The sequence below is a fragment of the Ixodes scapularis genome, unplaced genomic scaffold (assembly GCF_016920785.2).
Source record: "Ixodes scapularis isolate PalLabHiFi unplaced genomic scaffold, ASM1692078v2 PGA_scaffold9__187_contigs__length_104089568, whole genome shotgun sequence".
Taxonomy (NCBI): Eukaryota; Metazoa; Arthropoda; class Arachnida; order Ixodida; family Ixodidae; genus Ixodes; species Ixodes scapularis.
Window position 1 is genome coordinate 73,173,745 of NW_024609884.1, and position 15,320 is coordinate 73,189,064.

Sequence of the window (15,320 nt, forward strand, 5' to 3'; positions counted from 1 at the left end):
ACAGGACAACATGTCCTTCGCAGACTCGGCTATCAGTGCTTCGAAATCCCAGAGCACACCATCAAAGTAGGGCCAGCTCCACCCGCAATCACTGCCAGGATACGGGTCATGCCACTCCCACGAAACATGCACCCAGAGCTCAATGCCGGAAGGAGAGCGGCAAGAGTGCGTGCTCTCCAACGACTACACGGAAACGACCCATGTACCTTTTACACCGACGCGGCAGAATATCCCGCACCACATAAGTATAAGAGCATAGCCGTCTGCGATTCCAACGGTCAGAACAGGACAACGGCCTCCCTTCGAGGCAAGCTCCCCACCACCACCTCGGAAGAGGTAGCTATTGCATTGGCCTTAGCACACTTATATCACACAATCAAGGATCATGAGGATCCATGCACTATCATCACCGACTCACAAGCGGCATGTAGAGCATATGCCAGAAACTCCCTCTCCCATTTAACATTACGAATTCTATCACCCCTTGACCCCTCCTTGCTACCACCGGTCCGCATTATATGGACACCTGGTCATGCTTCTCTTCCCGGTAATGAGAGCGCACACGCGCTCGCCCGAGAAATAACCCACCGGGCATTACACGAAGAGAGAGAGGAATTTAGCACCAGACACTACAGCACCAACCTTCCCCCAGCCCCCCTACTCACTTACAATAATGTCACAGAATACTACCGCTCCCAGCGCAAAACCCTACCTCCCCCACACAAGTCACTAACCCGGCAGGAGGAAATCGCATGGCGCCTACTACAGACCCACACCTACCCAAACCTATTCCATAAACAACGATTCTTTCCCACCAGGTACCCAGACATATGTCCGGGTTGCCAATCCCCACAACCCACCTTGTACCACTCCACATGGACCTGCCCAACCCCATTGGGAAACGGCATCAAACCTATCCCCCATCCTACATTCTCGTCTTGGGAGGCTGCGCTGACCAGCACAGCGCCTGACGATCAGCGACGGCTGATTGAACGGGCCAAGCGTATAGCAGAAGCCAACGGAGCCCTGGACTAAGGGCACCGCCCAAGAACGAAGCAACGACCTCACTTCTTAAATAAAGTTTTTCTCTCTCTCTCTCTCTCCGCTGGGGCGTGCCAGATGCCCGTCATAGGTTTGGCACGTAAAACCTCAAATTTGACTTTTGGTCTTTGTTCACAAGGCGAACGAGAGAATCTGAGTCACTTTCATAGAGGCTCAAAAGCTCCCTTGATGAATGCAAGTGGTGGTGTCAATCTTGCTTAGAAAGGTTCCATGGCACCCATCGTGCAGAGATCTTCGACATACCCAAAACGTCATGGATTATTGTGGAAGCACTGTCATACTAAATGTTCAATTTTGTTACAACTTCTCATACCTTATTTACGCGATTCTTCATGGGGCTTTCGGCTCGCGCTGAATCATCTAAATCGGTCTTAGTACGGGGCCGCCCTGATCTTGGGTCGTCTCGCACTGCCACACGGCCAGGTTTAAAATCGTTGAACGAACGAGTTACTGTGGCATTTGAAGGCCACACTGCCACATTCACAATTCTACTGTGAATTTCTTTCGAGGATATCCCTTGTTTAAACAAAAACTTCATAACGCTCCTGTACTCAAGCTTCAAATTTTGGGAGGACGCCAAATTTAAGTGTGATGCAGACCAAGGGAAGCACTGGAAGGATTAATATTGCGACCATGTTTGACTAGACAGATGAGCCAATTCCAAATGTTGTAGAGAGATCACTGTCAGACGTTTGGTTCTAACCGAATTGCAAAACTTTCTGATCACCCCTCGTCGATTTGCTCGCCAGTATTCGCGAAGGGACCAAAGAAACATTTGCAGCCTGTCCGTCAAAGTACGAGGTGGCGAAAGCAGGTTCTAAAACACGCGCTGATAATCAGCAACGTTTGAATGTCCGAGTTGAGGGGAAGAAGGAAGGCTGGTGGGGACGCGATAACCGTGCCGCAGGTGCCGCGTCCCTAAAGGGCACTCCTGCTAAGAGTGCTCACATGCTTAAAGACCTTGGAATCGCTTGAAATATGGCTCTAGCAAGGCACCGAACCAATCCTTTGATTTTGAGCCCCTTTCAGCATTCCCTTGCGCTTGGTGGTCAATCTTTGAACAGGTTTTTATTTATTTTTACAGGGTGTTTTATTTAAATATTTAGCTCTCATAGTTTTTTTCTTACAAATCAAATCTACATTAATGTGGTTTGTGCACGTGAGTTATACGGCCACAGGAGGACATAAAATAAGGGGATAATCGTCACGATAAGTCGATTAACTAAAATTTGTCAATTAACGGTTAATAGATGGAAATAAACAAACGGGTTAATTCAAAAACCATTAAGTAAATTTTCAACGATTTGAAGCGCGTGGGGTTCGCGGTGATTCGCCAACCTTCGTGCAGCAGGCGCAGGGCTAGTAGTGTGAAGATGCACTCTTGCGTTTTTTCCGTCTCTTATCATCCTCGTTTTCGCGCCGCGAGCACTGCGCACGAGTGGTAACTTGAGCGCCCCACCGAGCTCCCCACGCGCCCAAAATCTTTCTAAAGTTTCGTTATTCAGTGGTTTTCGAAGGCGCTCAGAATGTTCCCGAATGAAACCAATTGTGTTATTTCACTAATTAAAAAATTAATAGACCGATCTCACCAGCCAGTTTGACAACGCCACCGCTGCCGCAATGCATCGAGGGAATTTCAGACTCTCTGCACGTGCCCGAACCTCGCTGGAACTCTGCGCGTGAAAAGCACGAGACGGCACAAGCAGTCTCGGGCACTGCTGCCTGCCTCTTGTGAACTAAAGTTATTGCGGTTTCACGCTTGCGCCGAACGCTTGGTGAGATCGGTCTATTAACAAATTTGGTGTAATTATCCGACTTATCGTGACGATTATCCTCATATGTTATGTCCCCCTGACCGATATCTCACCTGTATGGATCGCATAAGTGTTTCTTCACAGCTTATTTAAAAAACAAATCTGTAAAGCATAGCAAAAAACACACACTTGTATGACATAAAAGCGCACGCGTGAGCAAAAGATAATTTGCCGTTTATTCAAGAATATTTTAAGGGCATCCAGTTAGAGCTATTAAACGCACGTGAATTTGAAACCCTTGTGCCTTAAATATCTGCAAGCTTGTCAATGTACCGCATTTGGGAATATGTCACGAAAACAAATTTTCGTGATTGCAGATAAACTGATCGGTAGGTCCTATGCGTTGTTAATGTACGCGTACAATTTTTTGCGAATCATTCTGAATCGCAAAAATTGCAAAATATATGTTAGCAGGGGCGTTAGGTCGCTATCTAAAAATGTCCAATGTCCGCGCATGCATATTACAAATAATGCAAATTCCATAACTCATGAGCCTATTCATGTTATATTGCAGGTAGAAATATTTCACGATGTCTGACGGACATCCCGCTCGCAACAGGTCCCCAAGATATCCAATTTCTGATTGACAGATGAATCGGCATGATTTGTGGAATTTGTAATATTTTCAATAAAGCTGTCTCAAGTTTCTTTTAAAAGTGTTTTTCTGTCTTTCATGAAGTAGCATCAATATGTCACTGACGCACAAAGTATTGAAAATAACACAGGTAATAAAATACAGAACATGACAAGACTTTACGTACCAATTTACCATATTTACCCCACACATGTGATGAGTGGGGCAAATACGGTACTAATTTACCTCAAACATGTGGCGAGTTTCTCAACGTTTCTAACCGTTCTTGGTGTGATATGGAAAAAATCTAACTGCAAATTTGTCTTCCCTCATAATATTACAAAAAACTCTCACAGGACCACAAAATTTCTGACTGCTGTCGCAAAGAATTGCCATTTGAGATTCTTCCGGAATGTGAGCATAAGGTGTGCAGGTAAGTATAACTGATAAGCATATCGTCATTTTCATAGACCTTATTTGCTGATTGCATAACTCGCTTTGTTTCAAGGGTCTGCATCACCAAGGCAGTTAAGGAGACTGTAACTATCCAAGTCACGTGCCCTGTACCGCAGGCTACCGTGAGACGATGCCGCAATTTTCTGTCGACAAAAGTAATCAAGGATGTAAGTGAATTCGCTAATTAGCTATACTGGGAGTTTTTTGTTTGCTTGTTTGGTTGGTTCGGAATAGACTCCTTCCGAAGTTCAGTCTGACCATGCACATTGTCATCATTTAGGGTTGTCATGTGTACCGTACTAATAACGGTCCTCTGGTGGCGAATGAAGGAGGAAATTTGAAGATGCAGCTAATCGGATTATGCGATGTACACTGAAGACGGTAGTCTGGTGCAGCGCAGCAATATAATACGAAAGCTGTTAAAGTGTATTTCTATTTTTTTATTTGCATCAAGTTCATCGTACAACCTGGGTCCAGTCAATCTGTGGCCGGCATGATATCGCGGCTCACTGGCTCCTTGATATATAGAGTTTCAAGAAGGCAGCATAGAATTCGCGCATTGTTCTGACCGGCTGTATCTTTTTCACCGGAGAAACTGAAAGAGGTCCAAAAAGGACTGTGCAGTGAAGAGTAGTACATACTCGTCTGCAGTTGACTTGCGAAAGTGACTGTGCCTGATAGCATACTAGTACGGCAGAATCTAGACTGACATTTGAACCACCAGATGCCGCTGAATTTCGTAAAGGGTAAATTAAAAATAAAGGGAGGGGGAGGGGGCTTACGTTAGGGTTCTTTTAGCCCTAGGGTCACGTTGGTGGCCATAGTGGCCACTACAAACGATGGGAATTGGGTTGAATTGTTGGCGAAAGAAATAATACATTATAATCAGCTCTTTCATTTTTTATCTTTCGTAGCACAACGTATCCCCACCCGGAAAGAGGGGGGGGGGGGGGAGGGGCCGAGGGGAAGGTGAGAGGAGGAGGAGGAGGGGGGGAGGGAGGGAGGGAGGGAGGGAGGAAGGGAGGGAGGGATGCGATGCGTTATGCCAAAATGTCTGAAAAGTCAATTTCGTCACAAGCTTCATTTACTCCTTCTCCATCTTCCTGAAAGTTGGGGGGGGGGGGGGGGGGGGGGGAGGAGGGCAGACATTTTTAAAGAAAACTATTGGGGGAATAGTGAAAGAAAGTAAATACCTCCACTCTCTCCCGAACAATTCGGCCGCCTCTGGAATGGGGAAATAACCGTCACGGAAAGCTGACTAAACAAAAAGGGGAGGGGGGTGCAACAATATTTAGTTTTAAAGGGTTTCACATTACACGAGCTTGCTGGCACTAGTGGGGCCCAGGTATGCTCGCACGCCACGCCACTGACCAAGGAACTTCTTTGTTGCGGTGCATTTTCGAGAAAAACGAGCGTTTTCTTGCAGTCTCCTCTTCATAAAGCTTGATAAGGTAGCTCGGAGCTTGCAGCCTTGACATTGACCCCCGAGTGAAGATATTTCAATGCGGCTCATAGATCGAACCCGAGCATTGCATGAACACTCGATCTGAGCTGTGGATAATCAATAGGTGATATTCACAGTTCAATTGACGTCACCCGCTAGATGCGCTGGCATCGAGCGCCGCGGCCGCCATCTCCGAGGTCTCTCTCATTCCGCGTAGCTTTGCGCGGTTGGATCATTTTTTGTTTTTGTTGCTAGCATGCTCAGCCACTACGGCAGTGTGTGTCACCGTGTTGCTCCGTCGGCTCCGTGTCGTACTTGCGGTGGTCGTTTCTCCGCGCAAACACACCGCGGCGCTTCCTGTGTGAGTAGGTGATCATCAATGCGGCTCAGTAATTATGCTGAGCAACTCTCTGGGTGCGAGAAAGATCGTTATTTGTAAAAAGCGGTGCCGCGGCATCGACCCCGTCGCCCTTCGAGACGATGAGATGATCTGTTTCCGCATGTAGTTTACCGGAAAATAAGTTAAAAACTAATTTCTCAAATCAATTTGATTTAAATTGCTGCAGCTAGAAAATGGGTGGCTCTTTACCTCTAGATCTGTTTTTCAACATGGCAGTTTGATCAGTTCGTTTGATTACTAATAACAATGCGGAAAAAAGGACTACTCTAATTCTAAAGTGCAGTTTAACTAACATTTGCTGTAATCCCCGCCATACTAGAGCAAAAACGGGTTGATTTTTTTTCTAGTTAGTTAAAAACTCCAGTTGATTTTTCTTTCGAGTTTTGACTTGACTGCAATAGGGCATTCATTTTCTAGTTTGCGTTTCTTCTGCGTACAGAATTTATTGCAAAAAGACGTTACCTAACTGACGAACGAAGTGGAAGGTAGGAATTAAGCAACACTCCGATTTGCTCAGAAGACTTCTTTTCGCTCGTCTTCAGCCTTAAATATATTTTTAGGGTCGAAGCTCCTTAGGCTTTTGCCGTGTCCGGCGTCCGTGCTCACATCGATTGCACTGCCTCCGGGATCGGCCCACTTTAAAAAAGTGGGCCGATCCCGGAGACAACGTTCCCGGGGCTTTTGAGGTAAATTCACTCCCACCGGGCCTTCGTAGTTTTGGGAGTCTTCGACATTCGGGACCAAGGCAATCAAGCTCGAAGAAATGGCTGACGTCTATCGTGGTTTCCGGCCACTGGACTGCTGTGTTTTGGTCGTTTGCGGACTGAAATACCATGAACTTCCTCTTCTGGTATCCTGTGTTTGTGAAAGAAGTTCAAGCATAAACTGCTGCATACATTCCACAGCCGCATTAGGAAAGAATACCAATTTGAAGACGTCTTCGTCATTTGAAGGGAGTGGGCTGTTTTTGTAGTTGTTCGGCTACGTCGAGGCCTACTACTAGAACATCTGAGGTGGATCTGAGGTGGATTGTGGATGCTGGTCATAGAGGAATATGAGAGACATCAGCAATGAGATAAATCCCGATTAGCTTTAATATTTCACGAGCAGGAAATAGCAATCGGATGTTCGACCCAAAGCTTGGCACATACGCTGTTATCCGTTTCATTATAGCGTCTAAAAACGGAAGGAATCGTAAGCGTGCATATTTACAATCATGTGGCTGCAGCAGAATCTACTTGCAGCGCCTATTTTTAAAAAATAAGTGCGCAAAGGCCGCCGACCGCCTGATTTTGCGATGAAAAGCCAACGTCGCATGCTTGCCCGGAGCTTGGCCGGCCTTGGGGACCGGGTGGGCTGAGACGACAGCGCCATCACGCTGGCGCGAACGGAGGGGGCTGCATTTCCGAAGCGCGGCTAATGCGGAGCTTGTCAACTGAGTTGATCCAGTAACATTGATCGCAAATGAAGCGATTGGCCGCCGTAATGTCTCTGCACGTGCGGACAAGCCCGTTCCATAACAAGCTTGCCAGGGCTATAATCACGCGCAAGCTTTACGTGCTTACACGCATGGGACACCGGTGGAGACACCATGCTTCAAAAAACGGCTCCTGGCCGGTTTAATATTTAGTGTTCGGGCGCATGACGCATGATTTGTTCGCTTTCCGAAGCGACGAACATGCGCGTGCTTGGCTGAGGTGTTGGCACTCTGGGCTGAGGACTTGTAAATATTGGAATGGTGTAAAGACGATTGCATACAAGGCGACTGACCGACGCCATGTCTCTGATCGGGCGGACAAGCCCGTGCAATTGCAAGCTTGCCAAAGCTATGTTCAAGCGCAAGCTGCACGCGTGCTTGCGCGTATGGGGCACCAGTCGGGGCGCCATCCTTGCAATGGTCTATGGCTCGACAAGTATACGGTTAGTGGCTCATGTCCAATCGCTGTAATAACGACAATAGCCAAACCCTAACAATGTCGGACTCAGCGCATGTCCTGTTCCTTGACAAAGCCAGCGCGTGGTTATGATAAACAGTAGGCTCGTTCGATTTACCTGCATGCACCTCCTGCACTGGTGCAGAAAAGTGTAAGGCGGTGTAATTCCGATCGTAGCCCAATACACCTACCGGAAGTGCACTACGCTTTACTGCACCAAAGCAGGAGGTGCAGGTAAATCGAACGAGCCTACTGGCGGTATATAATTGACTCCAGATGTCGTGGCCGTTTGTTCTAGCGGGGAGATGAGGGGTGAACGCTGCTCGTTTCTTAAATTTTTTTCTGCGACCGTAAATTGTGTGGGGAGAAAAAGTTAACGCGTGTTTCGTAGATTAAGAACGTCAGGGATTCATTCTAAGTGGTATTTTCGCAAAGTACAAACATAATCGCACCGCTCCTTCGGTTGTTGAATCACTTTTTATTTGTTTGTTTTATGAATCATATTGCAATTGCAGCATTGGCGCCAGTTGCGATGAAAGATTAAGCCAATTTAAATTATTTTACAAATACCAACGGACATTGAGATACTCCTTCATCAGTTTTCGTGGTTTTGTCCCGCAATTCCAAAACTTGACGCGTAACGCGTGCCGGAGCTTCCATTTACAGTGATGCATAGAGGTGTGACGTAGACGACTTACGCATCTCGTCATTCTCTCGGCAGTGCGACGTTGGCGCATCCGCCAAGCACACATGCTATGATGATAAGATGCGCGAAACGACTTCGTCATACTTCTATGCCTCGTTTTGACGGACGTTCTGGCACTCTCTCAACGTACAGTTTGGGAATCCGACAACAAAAGCATGGAAACTTGATCTATGGATATCCCCAAGAAACAATTTAAGAGACTGGTTCGGCTGATTTGGTCACTAATCGTGGCTGCCGTCAGTACTGCAATTGCAACATGACCCATAAAACCAATGGTTGGAAAGTTGTTGAACAAAATTGAGTTAATTAACGAACTTACCGTGATAACTATTTCATCATCTAGTGCCGCGTCAATAAATGCAGTGTGAAGACGACACTCGCCCTTTTTTGTATCTGTTCGAAATAAAGTTTAACACTCTGTGTAGTATAATCGAAATGGTCTTTAATGCTGGGACCAGCTTTTAGTTCTACCAAAGGTCCCAAAGAATGGAGATATACTGATGAGGGTGACCTGTAATTGACGCCAGAGGCGGTCAATGGAATTCCATAGATAAGAGGTCTACTGTCAAAGTAAGTACTTGAGAGGTTTAATGCGATATTTAGGGCAGCTACTTTTCTTTGTCAGGTAAAATTTGCACAGCCCTAAGGAATTTATAGTATAAATCCTTATGAGCTGTGCTATATCACGGATACCATGAGCTGAAACAGCCCTTCGTACTTCATCGGCGTACCTGCCAGTTTCCGAGGTGTGGTCTACACTAGGAATAAGATGCGAAGTTGAGGTCCCCTGCGTCGGACTGTTGGAGAAACTGAAAGATAATGGAGCATGTGGGGACCGAGGCGCAGACGCAGAAAAAGGCTGGATCCGGTGTTTCAGCTCATATTGTCCGTGGGGGTACACATAACTGACAAAGAAAGGGCCTCGCGTGAAACGTCGCAATTATAGTTTCTTTGACAGTTACACATCTTTTATATATTAACGTTTCCCGCCGTACTGTTTACACATCACCTCACTTTACGTATATGTATACAATAGGTTGTTTGCTGCCTCAAACTAAATAAAAGAACAGTCGTACAAGCTCATTCGATTCTATAATATGACGAGATTAGGCAAAATAGACCCAGATCAAATGTTCATCGACAGCCTGAACGAAATACAGATCTGGTCTGGTACCACACTCCCACTAATATACACTTCGGCAGATACAACTCTCGCCAGGTTAATGACTAGGAAATTTGCAGTGTGTCTATACTGATACAGTGATGTCTCGTTAATATGGACACCTCCGTTGCCCTAAACAATCGTCCATAATGCGAGTTGTCCATAATAACGAGACAAAAATGCATGTATTTCTCCAGTTTGTCCCCTAAAATGGTGTCCATATAGCGGAATATCCATATTAACGGGGTACATGGTAACGGGACATGACTGTAGTATACTTTTATTTTGTACACAAGAACCACACTCATATCCTAGTGTAAACGACTTAATTTTCGCGAGGATTTAATTTTAACGAATTTCGTGGCTTGTATATTATCGCGAAAAACACATCCCGCGAGTGTATTTTCCTATCGTAACAAATACATCGCATAACACCCCGATTGGTGAAATTTCGTGTCCGCGAAATATCCTTGAAAGCCACACTTCGCCAAATTCACGAAATATCGAGCCCGCGAAAATAAAGTAGGCCTTATGTCAAGATTTGTGTAGGCTACTTATGACTGCTGAGTTGTGCTCAGACCATTGGACCACCAGCCACGTGCTTGCTCGCATTGTTTGTATACTGTGGCGGATGTATGCATAAAACTCTGAGGCCTTTGATTAGTAGTTTATTGCTAAGCGCTTGCATGTCTAAACAGAATCGGGTCAGTTGATCAAGATCGTGTTGTTTACTTATCTGCATCTCAACATGCACATATCTCAAATGTGCGACACATCCCTTTTGTCTATAGAATGTTCCCGATCAAGTATTCAAGCACTGGAAGGAAATGAAAAAATGGAATCGTATCTCATGCCAAGTATGCCAAACGGAACTGCTCCGTAACCCAAAAAAGAAGACTGTGGATTGTCCGAGATGCGGAAGGACCAACTGCTTGTCGTGCTGTGCCGTACATGTTGGAATGGACTGTCGGGATTACATACAAAAGCTGGTAAACGATCTGGACAGAGCGGCGCATGAGGTTTGTAGTGAAACTTTACGAAAGTCGTAGTCAGAAACTGCGTGATCAGCGGAAATGTGATTAAGTGCTTTACTGCACATATGACAATCGAGTTTACTCAATTACCATCGTGTATAACGGGGGTTCTCCAACCGTTGGATCTCGAGGAGACCCTAATTGCCTCGATTGGCAACTGGGGTACCTGTCAAAGTCTCGTCTTGACGCAACAAAGCGGCGCAGAAGCGCTCAGACCTTGTAAACAGTAATGCACATACAAGGGAGTGTTTGGAACCTAATTAGGCATCAGTGAATGACTTTGATTTTAAATAATGGTGCTTAAACTGAGAACACTAAGATTAGTCGAGGAAATTTCGGAGCTCGGGGAACCCCTAGTCTAAATCCGAAAAAAAACCAGTTTGAGATCCCAAGGTGTATAAGTAAAGATCATCCAAGGTTCGAGTGCCAGTAATATGTAGTACAGAAAATATAAGCATGAGTTCGTATAGCATTTTTTCTCTTGCGCCGCTTATAAGACATAAGTTTCCAAATGTGAAGGTTTCTCGAACTACAATTTTTAGCCCTTTTTCAACGTAGATATAAAAAAAATGTAATGTCGTGCAATGGTATAACATGCATCGCATTAAAATTTATTTCTGAAGGATCCAGAGGAAAAAAGGAAGAGATTTCAAGAGCAATTGGATCTGTACAGCCAAGATGCCATACAAGCCACTGAAGAGTTTGACTGTGCCATATGTTTTATTTCGGTGGAGCCGGAAATGGGACTCATTTTGAAGAACTGCCACCACCAAATCTGCAAGTATGTATCTGACCGTCCTGGTACTTACGCAAAACTACGCAAATTTAAGTTGCTTATTTTAGCAATGATGTTTAATTTAATTATGCCTCTTGTCTATCTTATTTTGCAGAGACTGTCTGGTAAACATTGCCAAGAATTCCTCTTCAGCTGTGGTCAGATGCCCACATGATCCTTGTGAAATGGAAATTTCCGACACTGAGCTCCGAGCAGTAAGCTTTTCAGAAGTCCCTTGTTTCGACCATAGTCACAAATCACAACGTCGGTCATCTTTTACGCGATCTTTTTAAATAAGAGTGTTAGTGTATTACTAATTCTTGTGTATTCTGCAACAAGAAGTTTCGTGTCTTTCTTACTGTGTTTAAAACGTCAGTTGCTAGTCAGCGCCTGTCCTGTCCACTTCTACTAGTCCTCCTCCTTAGCGCTGTTTGAATCTTTATTGTTTAACCAACTAGCCCAACAGTTCATTTCGTTTCGTGTTTACTCTTTCAGTTACATAAAGCAAATCAGCTTATTTTCTAATTAGTTATAAAAACGGCACTAACTGAATTTTTTTCTTTTCTTTTACAGTGCCTTTCTCCGGAACTCTATGACGAACTGCAGGAGAGAGGGCTCAGAGAAGCCGAACGAACAAGTACAAGGTCTTTCCACTGCAAGACAGTTGACTGCAGGGGGTGGTGTATTTATGATGAAGATTCAAATGCATTTGAGTGCCCCGTGTGCAAGAAGATAAACTGCCTACGATGTGAAGCCATTCACGAGAAAATGAACTGTGCAGAGTACCAGGAGGATCTCAAGCGCAGGGCACAAAATGATGATGCAGCTAAGGCTTCTATAAATATGCTTGAGGTATGGCCGCATGGCAGATTTTGTTTTTTAATTATGAGCTTCACGATCAAAAGTCGCCGAGTAAAACGGAGGGACACTTCGTCTTAAAATGTGACTCGCAGCATGATTCCTGGATGTTATCACAGCACAGGTGGTTAAAAATGGTTTCTCTTGGGAGTTTTTGCAGTGTACTGTATAGTTAACCTGAATAATGAATCGCCAGCTTTTCACATAATTTTAACCTGGGCAAAAGGCTATAGTCGGCGACAGGTTAAGAGTGAAGTGGAAGCGCTTCCCATCTTTTTCCACTTTAGCAGAGCGAACGCTGGAAAGGAGGTTGCCTCCTTTCCAGCATTTGCTTTCTTAAAGTGAAATGGGGTAGGAGGAGCTTCCACTTTACTCATAACCTATCATCGACTATAGTGTTCAAGTATTTAGTGGTGAAAAGAGTACTTGTGCGGAAATGTCAGCAGTGAGATGTAATGTTAGGCAGTGGTCTGTACAACTAAGCTGACGGCAAGTTCCGATTTCATATTGCGGCAAATATGGACTAGGCGCATTTAGACAACTTCGTATCTTGGAGCACATGTACGGCTAAAGAAACTACATGTGAAAATTTGGTGATACTTGTCTTGTAAATTCAGGCGGAGCTGAAAAGGGGGGATGCCATGAGATGCTCCAAATGCAACGTAATTTTGATCAAGCGTGGAGGATGCGATGCCATAAGATGTGCTTCTTGCAACACCGAACTCTGCTGGGCGACCAAGGGACCTCGATGGGGTCCTAACGTGAGTATATATCTATGATAGTAGCTCAACTGCACGAGAACCTTAAGGCTGAATCTTGAGCCAACTTATCCTTATGGCGGTCATAAAAGATTACGATATAAGCCAATGTTGAGTCGCGATCCTAGTATGTTGTAGCTCGTTAAACATCTTTAGTATATGGTCGTCGTCTTTATACAAAATAAATATGCGTAAATCAGAAAGCAAACACGTAGAGAACATGTGAGAAGTGGTGTTTTTGGTCGTATATGATTAGTACGACCGGGCAGAATTTACATTTGGGGCGAAATTTGTTTTAGGGTTTGGTGGTGTTTTTATGTTAGCAATTTTTCTTGAGAGCAGTGTCTTGCACAGCAGGCTTCGTGAAATAATGTGTACGAGTCATTTCCAGAACAACTGTTCTGTCTTCACATCTGAAACTTTTACACGGTGGTTTTATGATGAATCAAACACGCGTGTCGGAGTGGGTATTTTGATTTGCACATACAGGGTGTTCCATCTTAGACATAACAGATTTGTAAAAAAAAAAGTGAAAGTTACACTAGCGCGGTTTGTGCAGCCGAGTTACACGGTCAGGGGGACATAGTATAGGAGCTAATCATGATGATCAGTTGGCTAATTAGCTGAAATATGCTAATTGACGTTTTAATCCTTGAAAATAAGTATTTGTTTCCAATTAAAAACTTGCTGAGTGTCCTTGAAAAACACTGAATCAGTCCATATTAAAAAGTTTTGAAGCACGCGGAAAGCACGGCGGAGTGCTAAAATTACCACTAGTGCAGCAGGAGCAAGACTATCGGTGCGATGACACGCCCGCGCGATTTTTCCGTCTTATCATCCGCGTTTTCTCACCCCAGCCTTGTGCCTGTTCCACGAGTGGTAACTTTAGCGCACTACTGCGCTTCCCGCGCGCTCAGTCTTTCTTAAAGAATTACTGATTTAGTGGTTCTCTGTGACTCTTAGAAACTTTCTAATTGGAACCGTATGTCTATCTTTACTAATTAAAACGTTAATCAAGAAAATGTCGGGTAATTATGTGGCGTATAGTCAAAATTATCCCGCTATATTATGTCTCCCTGATCGTAAATCTCGCCTGCACAAATCGTATACTAGAGTAGTTTTCCCGTCTTTTTTTTTTTTTAACATGCTTGTTAACGGGATCATCCAATAATTTTTGAACTGATTTAAAATTTGCGCTGAAACGGACCTCATTGAACGTAGGAACATGGAGAAAAAATGGTTTTCCGGAAATTCGAATTATTTTGTGAAATATAAGCAAGTTATAATTACAAAAAGAAACAGAACATTTTTGATCCGTGACACAGTTGGAAAACTTCAATGATTGGAGGGTTGGGGCGAAGCCGTTGGTGAATTTGCTGCTGGTTAGGCTCATGGCTGCCGCGCCGAGGACGGGGACGAGGCCGACGAGGGTCGCCTCGTCGGCCTCGTCGCTAAAGCCCCTTGCATCGCCGTAAGTTCAGGCTCCGATCGCGAACGGCGTTACCAATGGACCTGGGCTGTTTATTTATATTTCGCCGTCGGCAAACCCAACCCGCGCCGGCTTTCGTCGCCCACTTCGGGACGTCATAGAATCCAGCGCAGTGGGACCAAAGCAGCGATTCGGGGTAGAGAGTTGCACCGTAAGAGGTTCAAAAGGGAGCAAATACAGGGTAGCCGAACTTCCAATTTTTATGTTGTAGGAGAAGCGCTAAAGTAGACTCACTCACACTCACACTCACACTCACACTCACACCAGAAAAACGGTCACTCACGTCGCGCTGCGTGAGTGACCGTTTTTCTGGTGTGAGTGAGTCTACTTTAGCGCTTCTCCTACAACATGAATATCCAACTCGCCCAAGCATTCATTCCAATTTTTAATTGGCTCGCGGGAACGGGCTGCTGATTTGGCATTAGGCCAAAGCTTTTGGTTACGTGTTCACAACAACTTATGCGTCAGCATATATCATACTGACGCCTCTTCGAGAGCGAAACTGTTTCCGCTCCTTGTGCGCTTTTTCCGAGTTAGTTTCAATTTCCCGCTGACGGGATTTCCAAATTTCTCACGCAATCATTCCAAGTATAATTTTTTTTTCTGATGCCTCTCAACTGCTTTAGTTTTAGGGTTCATGTTGAAATTGCAGTATTGAGGGCAATTATTATTCGCAGGTGAGCTCGTGAGCTTGGCTATTCCTTATCAGTCCCTGGTGTCCTGGGACCTATTGGATCTTAATTTTTAGCACCGGATATTTGTGCAGGTACTTCGTTGCTTACAAAAGCTCGGCAGGCATCTTGGCTATCCGTCTTAACTATGGCTTCTTCCTCGTGTTTGGTGAACTCGATTAT

The 15,320-nt window shown here is 44.9% G+C and overlaps 1 protein-coding gene across 2 annotated transcripts in view; it reads left to right on the top strand.

Moving 5' to 3' along the window:
- LOC8036456 overlaps window positions 1-15,320 on the top strand; it is a 68,581-nt gene that overhangs the window by 46,528 nt on the left and 6,733 nt on the right. For both annotated transcript variants that reach the window (XM_040206787.2, XM_040206789.2), the window contains 7 exons: window positions 3,807-3,883; window positions 3,959-4,073; window positions 10,344-10,571; window positions 11,210-11,367; window positions 11,477-11,576; window positions 11,935-12,213; window positions 12,837-12,980. In XM_040206787.2, the coding sequence (XP_040062721.2) occupies window positions 3,807-3,883; window positions 3,959-4,073; window positions 10,344-10,571; window positions 11,210-11,367; window positions 11,477-11,576; window positions 11,935-12,213; window positions 12,837-12,980 (1,101 nt within the window). The remainder of the gene's footprint in view (window positions 1-3,806; window positions 3,884-3,958; window positions 4,074-10,343; window positions 10,572-11,209; window positions 11,368-11,476; window positions 11,577-11,934; window positions 12,214-12,836; window positions 12,981-15,320) is intronic.